Genomic DNA, 24,753 nt, shown 5'->3' with positions numbered 1-24,753 from the left:
GAAATGGGTGCATTTACGGAAAGTCACAAAAGCCACATGGGGATTATGGACATATTTTTGATAGAAGAAAAATGGTGTAAGCGGTTTCGGATGCTCAATTGTTCACATGGACACTTACGACTGTGATTTACTTTGACACTGACTTTCTAATTCTAAGCAGCTTGGCTCTATCTAAGGGTGCCAACAGGCCCCGTGTATCTGCAAGTGTATCCATGTACCGGGCGTCTCGTCCAAGACCGCCAAATATGTGCACGATGCAGCGTGAGAGCAGGCGGTTGCCACCCCTCACATTAGTGCCATTACAAAATGTTGTTCAAATGAATTTTTCCATCCAACGCCTCATAATCCGTTTCTCATGTAACTTCGTCGTGGCCAATGGACCGTCTATGCAATGCTATGCAATGGTGTGAAGGGAACGCCGTCAAGGCGTGGCAATCGATCGAGTAGTTTGCTGGTAATGTACACGGCTGGTGTGTGCCGTGCAGTGTGTTGTGCTGCTTGAAATATCATACTTCAAGACTTCCGATCCTTCTCTTCAATTGGCGAAACGTCTTCCTTCGTCTCGAAATACCTCTCTTCGTCTCGCTCGTGGATGGGAGAAATACCGGCATCTTCGGCCTTCTTCTCATCGCTGACCATCGCGCCAGGCGTCATGATATGTTCCTCCGGAACCTCCTCCGTCGGCGTCATGATACGCCGCAACTCATTCGTGGACGCTGACCTCCCATGCAGTGGCGTGCTGTTGGTGGAGCGACCGAGATCCGGTTGTGATTCGGAATGGGTAATTTGTCTGAATGAACCGCTCCTGCTGCGCTGCGCGAGCACCGAACCAGACCGCTCCAACTGGTTTGTCTGATTATCCCATTCGGCAAAATCAGCCGAACTCCAGGAAGCGCGGTGTGGTCTGGCACGACGCGGCAAACTTCCAACTGAGTGGCGCGAGCTAGCACTATTCGCCCGGCTCCTGGTCCGCGTGCCTGGGGCGAACTGAACGACCGAGGCGTTGGCAGGACGAATTATGTCTCCAACTTCATCTTCGTCGTGTTCGTCGTCCTCAATCTTGCGTGCTCGGCGAACACTGGAAACGTTGAAGTATGGCTGCGGCGGTTGCTGAGGCAGCAGATTAGGGTCAGGTTTCGGAGGTGGAGGCAAGTCCGCGGCCTTGGCTTCCATGTGCTCGTAATATTTGATGCGAATTCCGTCTAGGTTTTCGGGGAACTCTTCGCGATTTCGGTTCAGAGACATCCATGACGAGATGACACCGAGAACAATCAAAACTAGAACTGCTACAACGAGGAAACCTTGCACCACAATGATGATAATGCCGAACACAGTCGAGAGGATGCGGCCAATGGCGAATGCAGGCAGGAAAGCGATGGAGAAACCGGCTGTGGCAACCTTTGTGATACCGAGCATCCAGATTGCCAGGGAGTTGTTTCGCTGGCCTTCGAACGGACTGAGTTTGATGAAGACGAGGAAGGCGATGATTTCGAAGATAAACAGTCCAAAGACCTGTGCCAAGGGGCTTCGAGCACCTCCGCCGACGAAGCATGCCCGAATGAACTGGTAGCTAAGCCAGCAGGTGAAGAACCACCACCTCGTCCGTCGGTAACGGGCAGCAAGCCAGCCGAACCGCTTGATGTAGGCTTCATCTTTGTGGACCGTCGTTCGATCAGGGTCGTCGTCGACGTAGCGAATCTTGAAGAAGGGCATCGACCCGTAGCGTTTGGCTGTTGTCTCCTTCTCCCCGATGTTGCTCGCACGAGTTGCTGCAACTGCCGGAACCGAAGTGAACAATTTTCCTTGTTCAAAAATGATCGTGTCGGGACCCATCTCGTACTTTCCGAGGCGGAGACGAAAGTATGACGCGTATGCAACGATGCCTCCAATGCCAATGAGCAAAAGAATGAAGACGATAGCAGCAATAGCCGTAGGGCCGGCCGGTGCTTTGATGTTGAACTGGAACATGGCTAGGGTCATCAAGGAGAAGAACGCAACAAGCAAGGTTCGGAGAACACCGGCGGCCAGATATCCTCCAAGATGGCTCCGGAAGTATAAGAACCGGTCTTGGTTGATGAGCTTCGCCTTCACCAGCCCATCCAGGGTGAATTTGAGCAGGGTGATGGCCAAAGCGACCAGGCCAGCAGCCACCAACCACCAAATAAGACCGAGGGTGAAGGCATCCGCAGCAGGTATGCCCAGGGCCGACAAATCTCCACCGAACCCTATCCATTTGCCCGGCGTGGGCATTCCCGGTCGGACTGGGGAGCCGGCCCAGTAGTATTCGTATGGGTTACTTGTATTGAACTCCCTCGTAGCTCGCTGGGCAAGATACTGGACAGACGCAGCTTCGATAGGGGAATCCGAGAGGCTATCAATTGAGCGACCGTAGATCTGTTGCACTAGACCACCTCCGGTGTTGATGACGGTCGAACCAGCACCACCAACTTGGCTGGCATTACCAGTCACTCCGGCGAATCCGTCGATCGAGTTTATCATCTGCTTGCTGTAGATCATTCCCGCAGCCCATCCAAAATTGCTCCACCAGGCAGGCAGGACGCTAGGCCAGTCGACTGATAGTGCACCGGAGAAGAATACCGTCTGGAAAGTCTCGAAGACGACCAGTACCGACAGGGAATGGGCATAATGGGTCCTCATGTGAGTGATGCTGACGCCGTAAATCGCAGTGGCAAAGGAAGCCAGAATCGCGGCAAGGGTAAAGACGCCTAAAATCGAAGAGATTGCTGCCGGATGAGAAAAGCTGTTGCCATTTCTCATGACGGCCTGGAAGCACCCAATTTGGGTCTCGCTCGAATTTGCGAAGATCTGTATCCGAGCTGAACCTTCGAAGTCGGGAATGTCGAGAGCAATCGAGGGGATGCCATCGATCTGAGCGGGAGTAAGTCTGAACTCGGCGAAGGCAGTGATGGGAACGCTGGCGTTCAAAGGGCACAGACTGGGCAGAGTTAGCGAGTTGTCTTGACAGCGCAGGGACGCTGACGCACCTTGCGATGTTCGCTTGGCAAGGGTTAAAGTTCATCTGGAATCTTGTCTCGCCGTCTGTACCAAGTCAGCCTATCCCGTTCTCCTCTTCGCCGAGGGGTTCGTCTGCTTACAAGCTTCGACATTCATGTGCACTATACCGTTGTTAGCAGCCGGACGATAAACACAATTCGCACAACACTTACTCATGAGCGACTCGTTCCTGACGTTGGTAGTTCCGTCCAGGTGAAACTGCACAGTCATGTTGTCGGCGTAATATGCGGCATCGAATTTGGTGATGTTGAATAGACTCTGTCCTCCAAGGCAGTCGCCAAAATCGCCGGTGTACAGGCCTGGCCGCCGGTTGACGGCAAGCTCGCGGGAAACGCCATTTTTGTCCTGCCCAGTGATATAGACGGTCTCGGCATCGGCCAAGGTTGTGGCGAAGAATAAGAAGAGGGTGAAGCAGGTCGCAAAAATCGACACTGAAGCCCCGAAGCGGGCCATGTTGAACAATTGATGTGAACAACGCAACGCAGGACGGAGAGCGGGCTCGCGGGGCAAAGCTGCCCGAAAAGACAAAAGAGCGTCGGCGAGACGGTGGATGGTTTTTCGTTATCTGGCGAATGCAAAGGCGAAGTCTGAGGTGTATCGGGCCAAATTGAGGACAGGCAAGAGAAAAGACATAGGGATGTTTCAAACTGCGAGAAGCTGCGTTGCAGGTCGAGACTGGAAGTCGTTCGGAGAGGGCGGAATATCGTGGTGCGGTGTTCCCACGGAAAACGGCTTGTGGAGAGCTCTAGGGGTCTCTCTCCGAGACGATATGGAGCTGTTTTAGATGGTGTTGACCGGGATGATCGGTATTTATTTCGTTTATTCGGCGATGACGCGCAACCGTGACGAGACGAGCGTGAATGGGATCGGATGGCGTTTACGAGTATTCGAAAAGCTTTCGGTGAAGGGTGATGTGTTTTTGATGGAAGACGCGGTCGCAACAGCGAGACGTGGCAATGGATGATGAAAGAAAGTCAACAGGGTGTGTTGCAGAGAGCGGGAGGCAGATACAAGATATTGAAGAAGTTGCAGGGGTGGCCTGTGATGTCCAAGAATTTCCCCAAACCGGCGACAGAACCGACGGCAAGGATTGGGCGGCAGGAACTGTTCACTGCTCACTGCTCACTGCTCACTGCTCTCAGCTCTCAGCTTACCGCAAGGCAAGGCGGCGGTTGCTGCGGGTGCACAGCTGCAAAGGTGAATTGGGAAGGCAGCTTGACCTTCCGCAGGTCAGGGTTCGTGTCAGTCTGGGGAAGAAGGGCGAAGAGGGACAGCTTGACAGGGCCTGAGCTCGTATTCTTAAGATGATTGTACGGCGGCAACTCGCAGCAAAGTCACTTGGATTGGATTGGATTGGAATGCCATGTCATGGGCCCTGGACTGGAAGCGTGGACTGACAAGGGTCAATTTGGCCGTTTTCCTTTGCACCACCACTTGCCCGAAACTGGTCGAAACCGGGATACAAGCAGGGATAGCCCTCCCGAAAGGGACAAGACGAATAATTCAGTAGATGTCGAGCAGCGCATCTTATCTCGGGCTAAGGTACGATATAGTAAAGCACGCAAGAAATAAGCGCGAATAAGGATATGGAAGTGAACAAACGAGCGTGCTTGACAGACAGGCTTAGACAGCTGTAGCGGCAGCGGTAAGGTACCTTAGTGATGGAGATGCGGATGGTGGCAGTACTCCGTAGCATGGAGAGAAAGAAAAAAGTTGGCGCTAAGCTGATCTTGCACTTAACGTGTAAATAACCTGGAAACCAATTCTTCCGGGCTGCCCGCCTAGATTGCTGCATGAGGTACGAATCGGCAGTTTCCATTGGCAGTTTGCTTCCAATGGATTGAGTCTGGACTTGCTGATATGCACCGAATCCTGATGACGGGATGCAGATACGCGGACACAGTCAGGTACGGATACCCAAACGGGGCGGCATCATCAGGCGATGCGATGGCACCCAAGTTATCCGTAAGATATGCAGCGCTCTTTATTCAGGCGCCTAGTGCCAGGAAGGTACACAAAACAATTCGCGATGCGATGCGATGCGGTGCGATACCCTGTACAAAAAGCAGCGGATCGGTCGGAGCGCGACTCGACTGGGATTTATCGATTCCATTGCCACCGTCAGAGAACCCGCTTTTAAGCCTGCTGTTAGGTCCTTTGGCGGCGCCAATTGGCAGTACGTACCTTACCTCGAGCTTTCGCTTCCATGTTGTGGTCGTGGCCGCACAGATGCATCTATCTACGTTCCATTTCTTACCTTTCTCCTGCCAAAATCGCCCCCATTCTCTACTGAGGTATCTGCCTTATGGTAAAGGTAAGGTGCCTTGATATCTAGGTAGGTAGGTACCTTATGTTCATTTTCCTTTGTTAATTGGTGCATTTCCCTCCCCCAAAACCCTCATCGCACCCTCTTTTCCATACCTATGAGCGATTCGCCATCGAACTCGTCAGGCCCGGAATTCGACACCGCTATTGTGGCTTTACCTTCTCTCTTCCATTGCACTTGGGCCGACTGGAGTCTCACAACTGGAGCTCCTGTCTTCGCTCGCACTGAAACCAGCCACTCGATCGATGTCTTCGGGCCATTCGTGACCGCCAACGTGGCGACCAAACGCTCAATTAAGGTAACCAACGACGGGATTGACCAGCTGCATCCAACAAGCCGGCAACGTCGGGCTTGTCCATTCTCCGTCGTTCCATTCAAGACAAAACCCCTCGCTCCCCTCACCCCACCACGGCGGGAAGCCAGCATTCTCGTTCCACCCGAGGCCCATTCCCAACCACCCGGAAGCCTGCCACCCAACGAATCCCACCGTTTCCTCTCAAGACGGGCACCAAGCCGGGATAGGCTATCATCGACTCGCTGCTGTCGCCATTCAAATCCTCACCGCAGATCTTCGTGCCCATCTCCCGACCACTTATCTGCACCTCGACTCCATTTCCTCCGTTGATAAACCTCCGTTCCTCCGTGTTATTGGTTGCGCGGCATTTTATCTCGACTTCTGGAACCTCTTTGACTCTTTCTCTAGTGTAGCCTTACCGCCGCTTTCCCTTGGGTGCAGCCGCTACATGCTCCAGCTGACATCCAGCTACGGGAAGCGAATCGCGACGAGGAAGATACCGACTGAACCAAACCTCGCTCCTCGCAAACAACATCTGTGACAAAGTCAACGGGCGCTTTCAATAATCAGCATCTTAAAAAATGCATCCAATGCTAAGGCCTGCAAAACTTGGATTTGGTGGCTGCACTAGGTCTGCATTGGTCTTCATCGAGCATGCCAACGGATGGACGTTGCACAGAGACGGCCCTTGACCATGACCTCACCACTTTTGACACCTCGACAGATTGCGTGTCACTATTCTGAGAACCGCGCTGTCGGCTACTGACATGCAGCTCGAAGAGCCCAAGTAATTAGCACGATGTCAGAAACACGTTGCTTAGCGTACCTACTCTAGCCGTGCAGCATGATTCGATCCTGCAGCAAGTTTGATTGTTCGTTGAGCTGTCCAAACGGCCTCAGTTTCCATGTCGCAATTTCTCGGCACCTCTGCCCTATGTTGCAGTCGTAATCCACGAATCGTTCGGCCGAATGCAACCGAAGCGAACGATGGCTCTAATCCTCTAAGATGAATCTTCTCTGCCACTCCAAGTCGAATTTCGATGGAAGCTCAGTTGGAGACAACTTGTCGTGCCACGTCCGGTGCAGCACAATCAGCCGTTTCAACCTTCAGCTGGCGAAGATACGCCTGCGCAGGCTCACGTTGAGAGATGCACCTGTCGTCAAGATGTCTTGGATGAAGTCCACGTTCCCCTTGGAACAGCATATGTGAAGCGCTGTGCGAGCTTGAACGTCCTTCGGGTTTACGTTGACGGCTTTCAGGACTATGTGGATAACTCGAGCATCCCCATTCTCACCAGCATCATGGAGCGGCACCTTTGTGAATGCTGCCATTGTATTGAACCACGACTGGTATTCCTCTTCCAGTGTTCGTTCTGCTGGGTCTAGGATTCATGTATTAGAACTTCCCCATGAGATGAGTGTCTTGGAGAAGTCTTCGATGTACACACTCTGCTTGTTCTTCAAGTTCTTGATGCAGTCACGAACCCGAAAGACCTGTGTCTGTTCCCCAAAGTGTCCCTCAGTCGCGGCCTCAATCAAGCCCTGGTAGTCATGTTCTTCGACTCCAAACTCTGGATTCCCCGCTCAACGTTGATAAGGCTCTTCCCAGCTTTCCTTACTTCTATCATCGGCCCACTGGTGTCAGAGTGCGCAAGATGGAAGCTTGAGAAAGTCGTATTCGAGGATTGTTGTGACACCCAAGTCCGTTGAGTCTAACTCAATGGATGTCTGGGGCAACGTTGAAGTTTCTTATTTATAAGATGATGCCAGCAATAAATGACACCACATCTCCGTGAAAACTGATATCAGATAACATTTCCGAAGAAGCATAGGAGGAGCCCTAGATTGGGGTCGACTACCAGGAGAACACAGAACAGATCGAACTTGCTCGAACCCGCCGGTGATCATACAAGCAAAATGTGCTAAATTTGAAAAGATCAATTCTCTGGGTTCTTGGCCATGCGCTCTGCACTGCATTGTTGGTTGGCATGTTACTGTCGGGTAGCTGCCCGTTGCATCGGCGCGATCAACACCAGCTAAATTGCAATAACTGAGGGCTCTATCTACAATTTTGGCTTCACAGTCTTCCACATACGACCATACCCACTGGAGAACTCGGGATCCCGTCCGCTCTCCCATAGATAAGCCAGTGAGGGCCGGATTAGTAGTTGGGTCGGTGACGACCAGCGAATACCTGGTGTTGTATGTTTTTTGGTCATCTTTTTGATGTCTGTGGAAACTTGGGTTTCACTACCTAGGCCTTCTCAAGACCCATCTGACTTGTTTCAGGCGGGGTACCATCAGTTGCTACCTATACAGGCAGGATGTCTATTGATGTCTCATTCCTCGTTGCGCTATCCTTCGCCACCCTTTATGTTTTGCTAACCTCATCACGGCTTCTACGATTTCACATCAGTCTCGACATGGTAGGTATCCCCTCAAAAACATCTCATTTATAGCATCTACGATCTACTTTTGATCCAAAGTCGTCACATACCTCCCTACCAAGTACCTCTACGTTCTCAACGACCCAGAGGCGACTGTTCGAAAAGATGAACATCCGACCTGGAGCAAAAGCGAAGTTGCTGGTGTAGTCTCCTGTAAAAACCTTTCCGAGCAAGTCTCCTCGGGAATTCCAGACATGGACTCCGTCGCCGCAGGATGCCCATAAATTCCCTTCTACATCCGTGTGCAGCCCGTCAGGGATTCCATTGTCGGTGTATGCGAAGACACGCTTATTACTGAGCCTCCTCTTGTCGTCGACCACATCATACGCATAAATGGTCGCCGGCCCCTTGGGGTCGAAACTTGTCGTTGCGGCGCCTGTATCGGAGATGTAGACTGTCTTGAAATCGGGCGAGAATTCAATCCCGTTCGGCTGCTGGAGACCATCGGCTACGACTTGAACACTCCCGGTGGCGATATTGTAGCGGTAGACTTGGGTGGGTAGTTGAGGTTCTGGGCGGAAACCATTGAAGTGGGCGTAGTATGCGTCGGTAAACCAGAGGTCACCTGTCTTGGGGTGTTGGCGGACGTCATTGATAGATGTGAAGTTTCGGTTGATGAAACTGGAGAGAAGGGTTTTCGTTTCGTTCGTGGATGTATCTATGGTGACCAACTTGGAATAGTTGGTGAAATCGCCCTGGTCGCACCATACCTGCAACGTCTGAGATGACTTGGAGGAGGCATCGACAGGGCGGAAAGTCGTTCCGCCGTTAGGCATGGACAGATTTGTGTACCGTTGGCTCCGGATAGAAAGGTCGTCGAGGGACAGGATTGTGATGTTGATTGGGTTGTCGACGGTGTCGAAGTTGGAGGCGATGTAGAGAGAGTTGTCATCTTTGTTGTAAATGCCTCCTTCGTGGAAAGCTTCCCAAGGGAGCTCGGTGGCCAGACGACCGCTAACTTTCTGGCCGATTAACTTCTGAAATGAGGGTTGGTATGATTTGAATTCGACAGTGGTTTTCTGCGCCGCTTGGATCAGGGACGCCCATGCTGTCAGGAGTGTCACGGCTATTTTGACGTGGTGGTTCTCGCGTAGAAGAGCCATTGCATCTTCCTGTGACCTCACTAACTTCGAAGAAGATCGTCTGGGTCGAATGAGAATAGTGCAACGAACTTGGGGCAGACGTCGTGCGTATTAATGGGCGATAAGGCCGAGGTACGAGGTTCGTGCGATTACCTGAATGGGACGATGCTGCATTCTACCGTTCAGCCAAAAGAAACTTTTCGAGATACTGCCAATTATGCTTAAATGAAAGACTGTTCTGAAATCAGGATACATTCGACGAGACACTTCCTAATCTGGCCAATATAGGCGGGCTGCAGATGCCCTGCGGATGAACCAAGTGCTGTGAGTGGGCGGATCAGAAACACCAAGATACACTTCATCTCATGGTTATTATTCATGACGCAGTTCCTGCGAGAAAACCATAAAGTTGGAATGGAAGAAGAAAGGATAAGCTGCGGGGTTGATCGGCCATCCGAACTCGAATTTGAGTTCTGGTTTTGTCAACGGGCGGAGTCGACTGAACATGTAAATAGCAAAGGAACGCACCTGATGAGACCGTTCATCATCCAAGTCAATTGGATCAATAATTCAAACAGTTCTGCACTGGTTTTCCGACGCATCTTAAACGGAGCACGGTTGTTCTACGCCGTCGCCGTCGAGTGCTTAGCATCGATGAGAAAGAGGTCATACCTAATAGTCAAGGGCGAGACAGTGGCTTGATCGGTGTAACAACGCGAGTCTCACCCCGGCAGGTCTATATAAGCCAAGTCTTGTCATTCATTACCTCGTCTGTGTTGCGTGGCAGTGGGTTCCCTTTCGACTACTGCAGATGCTTAAGTTGAGATTTTCCAAGGGACGAACTTATTGGGGACGACACTACACGGAGCTGCAAGAGACTTTCAGCTGCCTCGTTGACTGTCCCGTTATTCCCTCTTATATGCATAGATGCCGCAAGTGATAGAGAATGTAGTTCAAAAGAACATGTTCACGATGGCGTTGGATGCTGGGTCGACGCCGGTACTGCTGCTAATTCCCGGCCGTCTGGGCCACGTCGCACGAGTCCCTCATTTTATGGGGGTGCAGAACAAGTCTCATCAAGACTTCGTGGTGAGAAGTTTCTCGGGATATTCTTTTGTTTATCCCATCATGCCTGCAATTCCTTCTTCGCATCGCCCTCAGTAGGCACATTCTTCGGCGCTCTGTCCCCTCTTTGGAAAACAAACAACGCTTCGTCCTTTCCAGCAAAACTCGGCAGCGCAACTTGTACGACCTTCGTCCACTCTTTCTGCTCCCTTTCCATATACTGGTCCATCGTCATGTCCTTGAAGCCCGTGTAGCCATTAGCGTTCTGCGTACCCACCACCGCAATCGTGTCGCCCTCATACGCCTCTACCAGGCCCCTCGTGAAGCCTCCCTCGGAACCGCCTGCCACGCCGCCGCCAACGACAGGATATACCAGCAGCATGACAAGGTCCTTGCCAGAGTCGCGTTTCTTGAGCCATTTGACACCGTCGGCTATCTCGGTATCGGGAATCCAGTTCACGCGCCACTCAGATTGCATGTTGTCCACGGCGAACACGTTCAACCCGTAAAGACGGAGCATGAATGACCAGTACCCGTTTCCAGATCCCATATCCGCGATACTTCTTCCCGCCGCGAGGGTCTTCAAGATAGAAAGAGCTTCGTGAGAAGGTGTTGCGCAGCCGAAGTGGTGCATGAAGATGGGCAGGACGTGATGCGATTGCATGCGTTTTGCTGAGGATGGGTGCGGGCCAGCCCACTCCAAGTTACGGCAGGACCATGCCCAGAAGTCAAGGTAAGGGTTTGGAGGGCAGGATGTTGGTTTTTTGCATTTCGGGATTGTGAGGGCTGTGGTGAGGGATGGGTGAATGTAACGTTTTGCTGTGAGGTAAGAAGCGATTTGGAAGCGAAGAGACGTCTTTTTGGCGTTTGACAGGAAGGATTTCAGAGCGGAGATGGTGAGAGTCGTTGGGAGGAAGACTTGGACGTAGGCTTCGACATCTTGTTGAGGAGGAGGATCGAGCTTGACAACCAAGTTTCAGTCTCACGAGTTTGGATATGAGAGGATCAGTGAGGGATGAGTGTGAGACCTACGGGCTTCCCCTCATCGTCGCGATACCACGCGTGTAACCCGTTCTCGCCGCCCATGTTGACGATGCCCTGGACTTGAACAAGGCGTACAGAGGTCATGGCATGATACACATAGGTATCGCGTTTGCCATCAATGTTGAAGGAGACGTTGATCGCAGAGAAGAGGTTGTTTTGGCTCAGGAGTTGGCTGGCTTTCTCCTGGCGTTCCTTGTCCTCGACATAGGCCTTCGGATCGAACTCGGGTGACCCGACACAGTGGACGAACCCACCACTCTTCGAAGTCATCTTTGAGGACAATTCGATGATTGTTTCGAGAGCGTGTGTATGACCTGTGATTCGTCGAGTTTTATGCGATACGGAATGAGATATTTTGTGGCAATGAGATGGAGACCGAACAGAAGACGAAGGGCGCTCCGAAGCTCTATCAATTCCGATTGCACGAGTGACTGCGGTAGTTGGATGCCGTCTCAATTGTCACTGAATAGCTGGATGGGTTGCAAAGAAGCCTCGGACCCTGGTCGCAAGAATTGGTGCCGAGTTTTCGGGGCCGCACTTCCCGGAGCGGACGGATGTCGTCATGGCTTTTTCTATAGTCTCTCCACTTTTGTTTTCGGCGTCTGCCGGGACACTGAGTGCGACAGTCGTCGGCTGCACTGTATGCAAAAATTGAGCCACGCGAGCGGTGGAGAATCCCCAGGAATGCCTTTGCACTGTAATATTCGCCGACACTGCTTTGCGACAGCTTTCTACCTCTCGGGACCTCAACTCATTCTAGCATTCATCAAGTCTGTTTCAATGCGACTTGATGGCTTCGCAACTTCAATTCCTCCTCGGCTCCGGTCTTGCTTTCGCGCGTTCGCCATCTTGAGTAGCCTGATCCGCCCATCAACAACATGTCATGACTCGGAAGTCGGAAACAGGCATCGGCTCCCGACACCGCACACCGCACCGCAGAAGCGTTCATCCGTTCTCTCGGGAGTTGACCGTGGTCGAGAACCAAATTTCTTTGCCGACATCTCCCCACGCAACCCAACCGAACCCCAGCCTCCACAACCTTAGGGGGAAAGGGCCGATTCTGCAGGCGTCATGCGGGGGACAGCACTGCACGGAATCCAAACCATTGGATCTTCCCAGACAGAATTTTGTCTTCTCCGGGCCTCTGAATGGCTTCGCTTCGGGTGACGTAGTCCACTTCTCGAACCTATACGACCCCGGCGGCTTGGTCTCGTGGCATGATGCCGGGATCTACCATTCATGCTCGCCGTGGCTTCATCTCCATGATGGAGTACCACATGGGGGCCAATGTCCGACCTTCTCCCGGGCCCGCATCCTTTGCGAAAAGTACAAAATGTCGGCTCGCCTCCGATCGCCGTTGAAGATGGACTAGATTGCTGCAGCGTCTCCTCAAATCAGTCGGTCGTCACTTAGCATACCCCAGTCATCATGACCCGGCTCACTCTACTGGCCGCTCTCTCCACGGCTTGTGCCACGGCCTCCGGTCTTGTCCCGCGACAGACCGTCCCGAGCAACGAAACTGGCGCCGCCGTCCCTACCGTCCAGGTCAAGAACGGCTCGTACTACGGCATCCACAGTCAGGCTTATTATCAGGACTTCTTCCTCGGTATCCCCTACGCTCAGCCCCCGGTGGACAGCTTGCGCTTCCGCGTTCCCCAGTCGTTGAACTCAGCCTGGAACAACACTCGCAATGCGACCGAGTACTCTGCGCAGTGTTTCGGCTACGGCAGTGATACCTGGGTCCTGGGTAACTACGTCTCGGAAGACTGCCTGACCATCAACGTTGTCCGCCCTTCCGGCGTGAGCGCCGATGCCAAGCTCCCTGTCGCTGTATGGATTCACGGTGGCGGCCTGACGAACGGAGGGAGCTCCGATCCGCGCTACAACCTCTCCTTCATCGTCGAGCAGTCTGTCCGCATGAACACCCCCTTCATTGCCACCAGCATCAACTATCGCCTGCACGCATGGGGTTTCCTGTGGAGTGACGAGATCAAAGCTGCTGGCGTAGGAAACCTCGGCTTCCGTGACCAACGTCTCGCTCTGCAATGGGTTAACGAAAACATCGCAGCCTTTGGTGGCGATCCGGAGCAGGTTACTTTGTGGAGTGAGAGCGCCGGATCCCGTAGTGTTGGCACGCAGATGCTGGCTTACGGAGGCCGTGACGACGGACTCTACAAGGCCGCAATCCTGCAGAGCGGCACTGGTCTTGAGACCGACTTTGGAGAGGTCGAGCCAACTACCAACACCTGGCAGGATTACTACGACACCCTCGTCAACAAGACGAACTGCACCTCTGCCGCGGATACCCTCGACTGCCTCCGCGGTCTGCCGGCATGGGATTTGAGCGACATCATCAACGGTACTTCCAGCCCCTCCTTCAACGGCATGGCAGATGGCGATTTCCTTCCTGCCCCGCGTTCAGAGCTCATCAACGCTGGCAAGTTCGTCCACGTCCCCATACTCATCGGCGCAAACTTTGATGAGGGTACTCAGTTCGGCCAGAAGGGCATCAACACTACTGAGCAATGGGAATCCTACCTCCGTGCCCAGGGCGCCAACAACGTCACCATCGAAGTACTCTCTGCCTTGTATCCCGACATTCCCCGTGTCGGTCTCCCAGCGACTCTCGATGGCCGCCCGACTGGCGACCAGGCTTCTTTGGGCTACATGTACAAGCGTGCCGTCGCCTTTGGCGGTGATCGCGCCCAGCACGGCCCCCGGAGATACTGGGCTCGTAAGTGGGCCGAGGCGAACCAGACGGTATACTCGTACCACTTCAACGTGCTTGTTAATGGCATGACGCCTGCCGACGGCGCAAAGCACTTCCAGGAGGTTGTCTTTGTGTTCGATAACACCGATGCTGTGGGCTACAAGACGGCCGTGGCCGTGGACCCGTTTGAGGGCAAGCCCGAGACGTTCAAGACTTTGGCTGATATGATGTCGAGGATGTGGGTGTCCTTCATCACCAAGGGAGACCCGAACTACAACGGCGTTACCAACACTACTTGGCCCAAGTACGATGTTGAGAACCCTTACAACATGGCTTTCGATGTCAATGTCACGGACATTGCTTACCTTGAGCCCGATACCTACCGCACTGAGCAGATCGAGTATCTGATCCAGAAATTGTGGACATAAAATGTAATGAATCCATGATTGTATAGATAATCTTAATGTTCAAACCCATATTCCCTAGCATGCTGAGAGCCGACGTCGACTTTTATTTTTCTGTTCGTAACTGCCATCTGTGTGGGGACGTTCCTAGGGCAACATCATCTAACCTACCACGTCCTCGTCTTCAAAAGTGCCAGGGAAAACCTTTGCTGGTCGAGTCACACCTGGGGAAGTTGACCACATCCTCCAATCGAGGGATGACGATCTCTTCATGAATTGGGCCTGTGAGACACCCTTCGCAACCACTGCGGTAGGACAAACCGTGATCAGGGCAGTTTCTGATTCGAAAAGTTGGTCGGCCACCCGTCGGGGCTTTCGATGCCCCTTTGAGAGGTTCTGGGACAGCCGAGTCCGGAGGGGAAGAAGATGGGGATCCGAAAGTCTCGTCTCCCATACCCATGGTATGCTGCGTGCGTCTTGTGGAAGGGCTAGGCTTCGAATCCTGAGTCTTTGGGTCAGTACTGGAAGAGCTATTAGCCTGGTCAGCCTCGAAATCGAAGCGAGAAGAGAATCGAAGAGGAGTAGTGGGCTGGATTTCTGGCAACAAATCACAAGCTGTGTCACTTTCGGGCTGTTGCTCGAGGAACGCATAGGGCGTATCCCGTCTCTTCTTGAGAATTCCCTTCGGGGGTGCTGTGAGTCCAGCATGTGGTGAATCGCCCGAGCTAGCCCGCAGACTATCTGACGATTCATAGGAAGCCTCCAAAATCGAAGCTTCTTCCGAAGTTACCGAGTTGGCGGGCGAGACGAAGGTCACATGCCGGGCGTTTGTGTTTCCGGTGCCGTCGTCCAGATGGAATTTGACACGTTCCTCAACCAAGTCTGGGTCTTCAGACCACTGCTGGACGTCCGAGATGATGTTTCCGTTGCCATCGTCAAGATGAACCTTGGCACCATCTTGAACCAATTCGGGCTCTTCATGCCACGGCCGTCCCACTCTTTGTTTTCTCTGACTTGTTGGAGCAGGAGAGCCTGTCCAGCCCGACAAATTCGCATACGTCTCAGGGTGAGATTGGCGGGGATATTCATAGAGCTCCTCGGATTCGAAAGTTCGGGCCGAAAAATGCTCAGAGCTGGGAGTGCGAGACAAGCTGCTTGAAGGGTGCTTGTTGATGCTTGAATCAGGTGCATCCCTGGTCGATAGGCTCGGCTTGAAGTTTTTGTGATTGAACCTCAGGCTGGAACATCTTGTGGGAATGCCGGGAGGACCTGCCCAGTAACATTTGGGTCTGTACCCAGGCGCCTGCTCAAGCACACGGTCAGAGAAAGAGGGTAAACCTCCCGTGCTTTTGAATCTCCGAATGCCCGGGAGATCAGGGAGGGGTCTTTGCAGATCGGGGCGCTTCGGACTGGGAGCTTCGCGGGACAGGTGGCACGAGAAGCTGAGGTCGTTGACAATGTCGATACTGTACCTGTGAATGATAACATCCGAATCACCAAGGTGCCGCGCCCACCCAAGCGTAGAGTCACACATATTCTTGACCAATATAGCGAAGTCCGTTTTGCGACTGTCGCCTTCTTTGCACAGCTGACACGATGATGAGACGGATTCGAAGGCATTCAAAGTCCTGAGCAGCGCCTTCTCTTGGAACACCGTGTTGTAGGTCGCGTTGCTGGATGAGGCGTTCCGTGCACGTAGAGATGAGAAGAAGCTCTTCTTTTTGGGCGTGAGCGGTGCGAGCAAGTTTGGCGGGCGCAGAAGGAGACCGTATGGCGGCACGTCGTAAGGGTCGGCGGGGTGAGTCCATTCTTGAAGCTCTTTGTAGGCCCAATAATTTTCGACAATCTCAAGTGAGCTGACATCGGGATAGCCTCTCTCGGGATACTCCGAGAAGACGGCCACACAGTCGTCGCAGAAACCGTAGATGGTGTGGAGGGATGTCGAATGTTTGCATCGCTCTGCGAGGCACTCTTGCCTGCGGTATCGGTCTGACTTTTGGCTGTTGGCGGACTTATCGCACCTGACCATGTCCCAGCTGCCGTGGGCGCAAACCGTATAGAGAGTCTTGACCGACCAGCACATGTTGAGGATGGGTATTGACTTGATTTATGTAGGGAATGAACGGGATAGACTTGCCTGAAAGTTGTGGTTGATGATGAATAGATGTAATGCCGAAGAGGAAAAGTTGGTAAGAAATGCGGTTGATACTGAAGCTTCTCATAGATTCATAGACTTTCTATTATACTCGAGTTTTGAGGGAGGAACGATTGAGGTCAAAGACTTAATGTCGCTGTCTTTGACCTAATTGTTCTGGAGGCAGGTTCTAGCAACCTATTCACGAAGAAAGGAGTCATAATAAGATTGTCCATGCATGTATGATTGATGGCTTTGTCGATGCTTGCACGTGGGCTTGCTTTTGATGTGACCAAAATTCTTTGTTTTCCCCTCACAAAAGCCATCAAATTGTTGCATCTTCTTTTTGGACGAAGTCTGCTACAGCTATCGAGAGCAAGTCAAGAATATGCTGCTCGCCGACGACTCGGTAAGATACTCACAATAATGCCAGTCTTAGAAACGAGGCTGGGTTGGAGAAACTGGTGTGCCATTGTCTGGAGAATGGCTAGAGAAACGATCCAATTGTGCCCGAACGGAGATCACCCATGTGTTCAGCAGCCAAGGGCGAGAACATAGTTATTGCTTCCGAGCAGAGCGGAATCAGACACAAGTTTATTGAGATACATTGTGGTTTATCCCAGGAGGCATTACGAGTTTTGTCGTGTCTGAGATCGAGATAGTAGTTCTGCAGGTAGGTACGCTTCTCGAAAGCCATCGTGGCACTTATGAAAAAGGACAGGTAATTAGGTAATTAGGTCATCAGAGTCATGATTACTGTAGAGACTACTAGGTACAATGATCAAAGTCCCATTCCAGGGTCTCCGTTCAGGTGTGCAGCTGTGGGCTTCCCGATTGCCATTCGACGTCGTCTAAGCCAAAGCCGCCGTTTCCAGACCACAGTGGCTCGCCAGAAACCGCATTCGCAGCACTATGAAGTGATGGGGGCTTCTACAGGCCGTACTTCTTGTCCTTGTCTTCGACTGGGAACTCCTTGCCGGTGGTGTTCTTGTATTGGCCTCTGATAAAGTCTGAGATCTGCTCATCCTTGGCCTGCTCGGCAGCGCTTTCGTTATCCTGGGGACCTTGGCCGAGGACCTTTTCTTGGAACATGTCGACAGCTACAGGCCAAATTAGCATCTCTGATGCGAGAGAGAGGGAGTACAACAGTAAGTGTTAAGAGCACATACCCTTGTCAAGGTGGTCCTCCTGCTTCTCGCTCTCGGGGCCACCACCGGCCATGCCATTGAGCTTGTCCATGAAGCCGCCAGACTCCTTCTTCTCGGGCTGCTGTTGGGCGTCGGAGCCAGAGGCTTCGTTCTTGTTTCCGGTGAGCTTGTTGACGAAGTCCATGATGACTGATATGTGGGTTGATTTGGAGGAACAGGAAGTGATTGAGATTCGGTGTGAGTTGGAGATTGAATGAGGGCAGAAGAAAGCTTGACGCGACGAAAAGAGGAATGGCTTGGCTACTTGTAGTAGATGGATGTCACACGAGAGAAAGACAGACCGGCATCATAGGCGGGGGTCATCGAGATACCATGGTGGCTTAGACTAACAAACCAGTAGCAGCTCCCCTCGCAACCTGTCCACAAGTCTTGGCATTTGGTGAGGAAAGCTCGAGTCGCGATGCACCACGCTCCTGTCCGCCCGCCCGCTCAGCGGTGGAGTTACATCATCAGCTGGTCAGGGGCCACTGACGCAGGCCAAGCTCCAATCAGTAAGCGGCATGGCGGCCTCCATGAGTACAAGAAGCTGGGAAGAACAGCTCAAACTAGCATTTTGGGAGGGCGGGAGGGCGGGAGGGAGGAGAGAGCATCTGGAAAGACGGTCCAGGTTGGCCCTCCAGTGCCAAGAAATCAAACAAGCAATTAAGCTAAGAAGTGAGCATACATGAAGCTAACACACGCTTAGTGACGTGATGCCCACCAATCTCCAGCAAGTTCAGCTTGCTTCGTTGGAAGCCCCTGTTTGTCTCCGCCAAGTTTGCGGTTTATTGATATTTATTGGACGATAATGTTGAAACCCCACTTAAGGCCAAAACCAAGCTCATTGCACCGCCACGGCTCAATGCCACACTTCGCGGGGTTCCTGTGGCTGAAGACCTGAGTTGCTGAGGCACCCCGCCGGACCCGACTGGAAGTGACTTCACCGGCTGAGTCATCTCCGATGAGCATGGCGGTTCAGTCACGCCGATTTATGCCCCACCAGTCCGAGCTTTCTAAGAGTTCATTATATCATCGCGGCGCCGTAACCTTCAAACGACTGTCGGAACTCTTACCCAGGACAACGAACCGCTCGCCAAACAAAGGATCGGTCAATATGGGTGACAAGAATACCCCGGAACTCCTCCGCCGACCCCTTTATGGTGCGCATCCCTCCCAACCTCTACCCCGCCATCATTAGCTGACTCGGCTGCAGTCTACGACATCCCGGCGGAAGTCCTGACGACTCTCTCTCTCAAACCCGACGCTTCGATCCCCGACCAGGCCCCGCCGTCGCCTCCGCCGAAAGATAGAGCCAGCTCCGATCTCGTCGGCTCCCAAGCTTGCTCTCTCTGCGGCTTAACGTTCACTACAGTTCTCGACCAGCGCAGCCATCTAAAGTCCGATTGGCATCACTACAACCTCAAGCAAAAGCTTCGCGGCGAAAAGCCTGTGACGGAAGTTGATTTTGAAAAGCTCGTTGGCGATCTCGACGAAAGTCTCTCAGGCTCAGATTCGTCCGAATCAGACGATGATGAAGACGATGCGAGTCGGAAAGAATCTACACTCACAGCGTTGCTTAAGAAGCAAGCCAGTCTTGCCGACAAGAGGAATCCACCAGCAATGACCGAGAATGACGAAGAAGAAGAGACATCAGGCCGGAAAGGGAAGGGAAAACCGCCACTGATATGGTTCTCCTCTCCATTACTTCCATCTAACACCTACTTCGGTCTCTACCGGGCCATCCTCACCGGCGAGGAGCTCCGTGACGAGACAAAACTTCTGGATGTTGTCAAGAAGAAGCAATTGGAGCCCATTGCAATTCCAAGGGTACCGAAGGATGGTTCCGTACCGCTGCCCGCCGTTGCTTACAAGGGACCGCACTTTTTCCTCTGTATGATTGGCGGCGGTCACTTCGCCGCCATGGTTGTTTCCCTTGCACCAAGGCAAAACAAGTCATCGGGCGCGCTCAACAGAGAGGCTACCGTTCTTGCTCACAAGACCTTCCACCGGTATACCACCCGTCGCAAACAGGGTGGCTCACAGTCAGCGAACGACAATGCGAAGGGTGCGGCCCACTCTGCTGGTTCGAGTCTGCGTAGGTACAACGAGCAGGCTCTAGTCGAAGACGTGCGCGAGCTGCTTCGGGAGTGGAAGGGTCTACTGGATACCTCGGAGCTGCTCTTCATCCGGGCGACGGGTGCGACAAATCGGCGCACGCTGTTTGGACCGTACGACGGCCAAGTGTTGAAGCACAACGACACAAGGATACGTGGATTTCCTTTCAACACGCGAAGGGCAACACAGAACGAGTTGATGAGGTCCTTCATCGAGCTCACAAGGCTGAAAGTCAGAGAGATCAACCCGGAGGAACCGAAGCCGCAGACAGAAACATCAACACCGACGAAAACACCAACATCCAAACCCGCGAAACCAAAGTTGACGGAAGAGGAGGAGACGGCATTACTACACACGTCGCAGATACAAGCCCTGATACGCCGCACAAAACTCCCTGCCTTGCTGTCGTACCTGAAACAGAACGATCTGACGCCGGACTTTCAGTTCCAGCCTCCAGAACAGAACCACCACTCCCCGACACCTCTCCACCTGGCTGCACACCAAAGTGCTGCGCCTCTGGTCCTCGGCCTCCTCACTCGCGGCGGCGCATCTCCTGTCGTGACGAACAAGGACGGCAAGACGGCTTTTGATCTCGCGGGCGACAGGGCTACGAGAGACGCATTCCGCGTCGCGCGTTCCGAGTTGGGAGAGGACAAATGGGATTGGGAAGCTGCCCGAGTGCCAGCACCGCTCAGCAAAGCGGACGCCGACAAGCGAGACGAACGCGAGAAGAAGGAGAAGGAGGGCAAGGAAGCCGAGCGCAGGCGTGCCGAGGAGGAGAGACTACGGTCTGAAGGGCCACAGGTTGACGATAAGAGGAAGAAGGCCGGTCTGGCTTCAACCGCGCCCCTGAAGTCGGCACAGGAGAAGAGGGAGGAAGAAGCTAGGGGATTGACCCCAGAGATGCGGATGAAGCTTGATCGGGAGAGAAGGGCCAGGGCTGCCGAGGAGAGACTCAAGCGCATGCAGGCGGGTGGATGATTTCAAGCTGCATTCGATGTGGCTTGGAAGCTCCTGTTACACCACCTGCAACGTCTACAGATATAGTCGCGGCAGAGCAGCCTCAAATGAAAGCCATCTAATACATCAAGATCATGAGACTGTTTGCCAGGTGGTGCGATTCGTAATGTGGTGTCGAGTGACACGTCTTGGTGAAGGATGTGTTAAACTGGCAACGCCATCCAGCAAGGGAAGCGAAATCGCGAGACATTCGTTTCGTGGACAAGTCCTAAATTTGCACGAGACAACAATCACCGAGTCTGTGCGGACTCAAATGTAACATGGTCTCGTATCTGTCAATAGGAACCTGCAGCTGGCGTCGAATACTACCAACGTTCATGCAGATTAGGCGAAAGCTGGTAGACTTACATTTCTTCTTCTCCTGAGACATCAATCATCTTTCCGATCTTGCCGGTGAACCGTCCATCACAACCCCGTTCCCTAAAAGCAAAGCCTCGATCTAAGAAGGATACCTCATGCAACAGATCCGAAGACAGGAAACTAGGACGACAAGTCAGGAGAAGCAAGTATTGGTAGAATTCGGAACTCGACCGCGAAAGCCGGCGCCAGCATGCTCCGCGGCCTCCGTGTCCAGAGCCCGCCCGTCTCAATGCCGTCCATCCGCACCGACGGCTCAGCCGACAATGCGCCCGAGGCCGACAACTCCTGCTGAAGGATGATGCCATCAGCATATTCACCGGAATTGATGCCCTCCCCCAAAACACGGATCCGCTTATATCGCGGCAGATCGACCTCGCTCACCGAGGCGATCACCTTGGCCAAGGCCCCAAAGACAGCCGTCTCACAGCCACCTCCTGGAGCCCCAGGAACGAACGGGAAAAAACAGATTGCAAACCCTTCCTGTTTAGCCCCCCCTCCCGAGGATAACCCCGCGGTGAGTTGAATACTAACGAAAGAGGAGAGGGATTTTACCGTAAACCACCAACACCAATGAGCCCAGCTCGTGTCATGAAACCAAACCAACCCCACCCCCACCGGACGACTCAGTTGTCGCTCCTGTCTGCTAAACCAACTCTGGCCGTGCCTCCCCACAGTCGAAAGATCCCGACGGAAGAAAAAGAAAGCAAGCATGAGAATGAGGGCAAAAGATCCCGTGGGCCGTCATTGCCGTCGACGGTCCGGTGGGCGGAACTAGCGGGGATTTCTTTTGGTCGAGTTTCGAACCAACAAGCTTCACAGCCACCGGCCGACGTCACGGTAGGGCGGTGTTGCATGAATAGTTCGGATTGAACATTATGCATGTTTGGCGGGGTATGACATCGAAACAATTAAGGGATCGGAGCCTCAAGGAGAATTTTCCTGAGTTCGGATGAAAAGAGGTGATGGGATGGATGGGATAAGCCAAAGCTGCCAGCGTCAACTAAAGGTTGGGATGCGTTGGCATTGGATGAACACAACACTTGACTCGCCAATGAACGGCAATCCTTGCGGCATATGGCGTCGCGTCTGCCCGCGTCTTTCCGCAATTACCGACGCAACGTCCTCAAGCCACGGGCGGAAAGGGAAATTTCCTGCAAATATTCGAACATATCCTCCCGCCATTGGCAGCTACCATGAGACGCCCAAGTTGCTGTGAGAAATCGACGATGAGAAGACAACTATCCATGAAACGCGGTCAGCTGCTGGCAGGAGACGTCAAGCAATCCATCCTGTGTTGAAGGGGTCGGCAATACAAGAAGAAAACCTTTGGGATAACAAGTCGACCCTGGCCACCACCGTCAGGGTTGCACCGTGGAAGACACCCGTTGGGGCGTTGGACACCGAACGGGGTGGCCCTTGTTGCTTTTACCTGGTTCTCTTCTCCGCCAGCAGGGCAACACATGTTGTAAATTGTTGCTATCACGGAAGCTGGCGACTTTGGGGGTTGACAGCCCGCGGTGAAAGGGGTTTCCGGTGGGCACACGTTCAGAGACACTCCCGGCAACGGAGGTACATCGGTGAACCAGCTCTTGAAAGGAGATTTTAGCCCGACCCCCAATCCCAGCTGTCGTTGTTGAGAGGATCCCCAAAGTGCCGAAGAAACAAATGTAACCCTGGCAATGGCCACGATGTTGCTGAGAATAGTCGTCCAGGCGAAGAGGCGAAATGAGAGAGGAATGGGCCTTGCAGAGCCAGAGCCGTATGGGCGAAGCAGAAGTCAGAAAATCCAGACCACGGCAGCGGAACCACGCGATCTCATGATCGGCCCCGAGCCGTGATTGCACTCTGTCTCCAAAACCCCATTTTTGGATGAGACCGTTTCCCTTTTCGGCCGGCCAGGGATTGACCCAATCTGCGGGAGTCAATGATCGACGAGAAGACGGGGCAGTAGCGTTTGCTCTGGGGAAGGCCACGAAAGCTCCGGAGCTTTCATCGAGAGTATTGATTGTTTATCCAATATTTCATCTCCATAACGACAACCTCGCTCGTGAGCCTCTTATCGGCCATCGATCCGGAAGATGGCCTGAAAACAAGGACTCGAAGCCGACCAAGCTGAAAGCCCCGAAGTTGCTGATCCATTGATAAGACGAATCAATTGCCTAGGGACAGCTGTCGGGAACCGAATTCCGTAGAAGGATCGCAGTTCACCAAAACGCCATTGTCTCTCTGGGCCTTCGGAGACAGAATTGTCATTCAGTTTGCCCCATATCGCCGAGCCTGTTCCATCTGCGCAGCGCCGCGCCGCACGAACATCAACCGTCAATTAGTTCGTCGTCCGTTAGAGGTAGATACCGTTGAGTTGACAGCGCGCCAGAGACGAGGAAAGGAAAAATGTTTCAGCCAAATGCAGGTGGAAATTGAAGGGCATTTCTGGGCCTCGAGTCGAAGAGACGGTTGTATCGCTGGCAATTTAGGTATGGTGCGCTTCCTCAGATTCAGGTGAGACTCCCGATTAGGTAAGGGGCACCCGGTGTCGTCGGCTCATTTAGGCTTGGTCAACAACCAAGAAGGCAGTCAGCCAACGTCATGTTGGAAGAAACCGTGGTGCCTCTTGTCTTTCTGTCGGGAATAGATGGTGGTATAGAGTGCCAAAGTAACATCGAGTGGCATGTTGTGACCGCTTTAGGACATGCTCTGCAGAATTGGGCTTTCGACATGGCTGTCAGATGAGTGAATGGTGAATGTGAATGTGAGAAGGCGCAGCGCAGCCGCCTGGCTTCGGCGGTTCGAGAAGAGAAACTGCTGCAACAGCGTTGCCATGTCTCAGATAGAGCCTGTCTGCGGAAGCCATTGCAGACTTACGATTTGGCAGCGACGGCGGTCTCTGGAAGCGGCGCGCCGGCGCCTGCTGCGTAGCCGTCATCACACTGGTGCCGCGCGGCCAAAACATAGCGCGTCCAAACTCCATTGGACATGCACTGATCGGGCCTCGATTATCGCCCGGCATGTCGCAAATCGTCGTGCAGAACTTCGGCCACCCACCGAAGGAAAGGATGCTTAAATCTAAAACAAAATCTAAACTGAGAAAAGGTTGTCGCCTTGCCGATCCACAAACATGAGGAGAAACGCCGAGGGCCTGGAGACGGCGGCTGAGAGCGATACCGGATTCACCGCTAGTGTTACCTCGTCGCTAAGGTGGTAGCGTGCCGTCGTCTTCGCTTGGCCGTTGGGTCTAACTTCCACAATCAGTTATGCTGACTTCGGGTGGCGGTTTTGGTGAAACAACCCGTTTCCCCAAGAGGACCTTTCGAGATGGCACCAGAGCCAAGTCGATTTCAATGATCCTCTACTTTTGGCTGGGCCTTTGGCGCTCTCCACGGCCCGCTGAAGGCCAAGCACCGTGACGTGACTTGACATATCGGTCACGAAGTAGCTAGAGTAGACGAAGAAATGAATTGGATCTCAAGCGGAGCGTCGAGACAAGCCGCGATTGTTAGCAAGCTGGCGTGGAGGCAAATAGCTTCCATA

General features: G+C 53.1%; 7 protein-coding genes across 7 annotated transcripts; 2 read left to right on the top strand and 5 right to left on the bottom strand.

Moving 5' to 3' along the window:
• Positions 1 to 513: 513 nt before the first annotated feature.
• On the bottom strand, positions 514 to 3,489 carry CkaCkLH20_10275 (transient receptor potential ion channel; the record flags this gene model as incomplete). The annotated part of the gene is made up of 4 exons (XM_038892989.1): positions 514 to 2,956; positions 3,006 to 3,060; positions 3,117 to 3,137; positions 3,189 to 3,489. 4 exons carry the CDS (start codon positions 3,487 to 3,489, stop codon positions 514 to 516), a joined length of 2,820 nt encoding a protein of 939 aa, XP_038741644.1.
• Positions 3,490 to 6,764: 3,275 nt separating this feature from the next.
• On the bottom strand, positions 6,765 to 9,207 carry CkaCkLH20_10274 (smp-30 gluconolaconase lre-like region; the record flags this gene model as incomplete). The annotated part of the gene is made up of 3 exons (XM_038892988.1): positions 6,765 to 7,039; positions 7,106 to 7,199; positions 8,170 to 9,207. 3 exons carry the CDS (start codon positions 9,205 to 9,207, stop codon positions 6,765 to 6,767), a joined length of 1,407 nt encoding a protein of 468 aa, XP_038741643.1.
• A 1,105-nt stretch (positions 9,208 to 10,312) lies between these two features.
• CkaCkLH20_10273 (uncharacterized protein) lies at positions 10,313 to 11,565 on the bottom strand (the record flags this gene model as incomplete). The annotated part of the gene is made up of 2 exons (XM_038892987.1): positions 10,313 to 11,212; positions 11,284 to 11,565. 2 exons carry the CDS (start codon positions 11,563 to 11,565, stop codon positions 10,313 to 10,315), a joined length of 1,182 nt encoding a protein of 393 aa, XP_038741642.1.
• Positions 11,566 to 12,723: 1,158 nt separating this feature from the next.
• Positions 12,724 to 14,433, top strand: CkaCkLH20_10272 (carboxylesterase family protein; the record flags this gene model as incomplete). Its single annotated transcript, XM_038892986.1, has 1 exon — positions 12,724 to 14,433. The coding sequence occupies one exon, from the start codon at positions 12,724 to 12,726 to the stop codon at positions 14,431 to 14,433; it is 1,710 nt and encodes a 569-aa protein (XP_038741641.1).
• A 160-nt stretch (positions 14,434 to 14,593) lies between these two features.
• Positions 14,594 to 16,492, bottom strand: CkaCkLH20_10271 (uncharacterized protein; the record flags this gene model as incomplete). The annotated part of the gene is made up of 1 exon (XM_038892985.1): positions 14,594 to 16,492. One exon carries the CDS (start codon positions 16,490 to 16,492, stop codon positions 14,594 to 14,596), a length of 1,899 nt encoding a protein of 632 aa, XP_038741640.1.
• Positions 16,493 to 17,473: 981 nt separating this feature from the next.
• CkaCkLH20_10270 (uncharacterized protein) lies at positions 17,474 to 17,875 on the bottom strand (the record flags this gene model as incomplete). Its single annotated transcript, XM_038892984.1, has 2 exons — positions 17,474 to 17,643; positions 17,713 to 17,875. 2 exons carry the CDS (start codon positions 17,873 to 17,875, stop codon positions 17,474 to 17,476), a joined length of 333 nt encoding a protein of 110 aa, XP_038741639.1.
• A 969-nt stretch (positions 17,876 to 18,844) lies between these two features.
• On the top strand, positions 18,845 to 20,826 carry CkaCkLH20_10269 (ankyrin repeat and zinc finger domain containing protein 1; the record flags this gene model as incomplete). Its single annotated transcript, XM_038892983.1, has 2 exons — positions 18,845 to 18,890; positions 18,944 to 20,826. 2 exons carry the CDS (start codon positions 18,845 to 18,847, stop codon positions 20,824 to 20,826), a joined length of 1,929 nt encoding a protein of 642 aa, XP_038741638.1.
• Between the last annotated feature and the right edge of the window lie 3,927 nt (positions 20,827 to 24,753).

Source organism: Colletotrichum karsti (assembly GCF_011947395.1).
Source record: "Colletotrichum karsti strain CkLH20 chromosome Unknown Scaffold39, whole genome shotgun sequence".
NCBI classification, from domain to species: Eukaryota; Fungi; Ascomycota; class Sordariomycetes; order Glomerellales; family Glomerellaceae; genus Colletotrichum; species Colletotrichum karsti.
The sequence above is the reverse complement of the archived record's forward strand: the minus strand, read 5'-3'. Positions and strand labels throughout refer to the sequence as shown.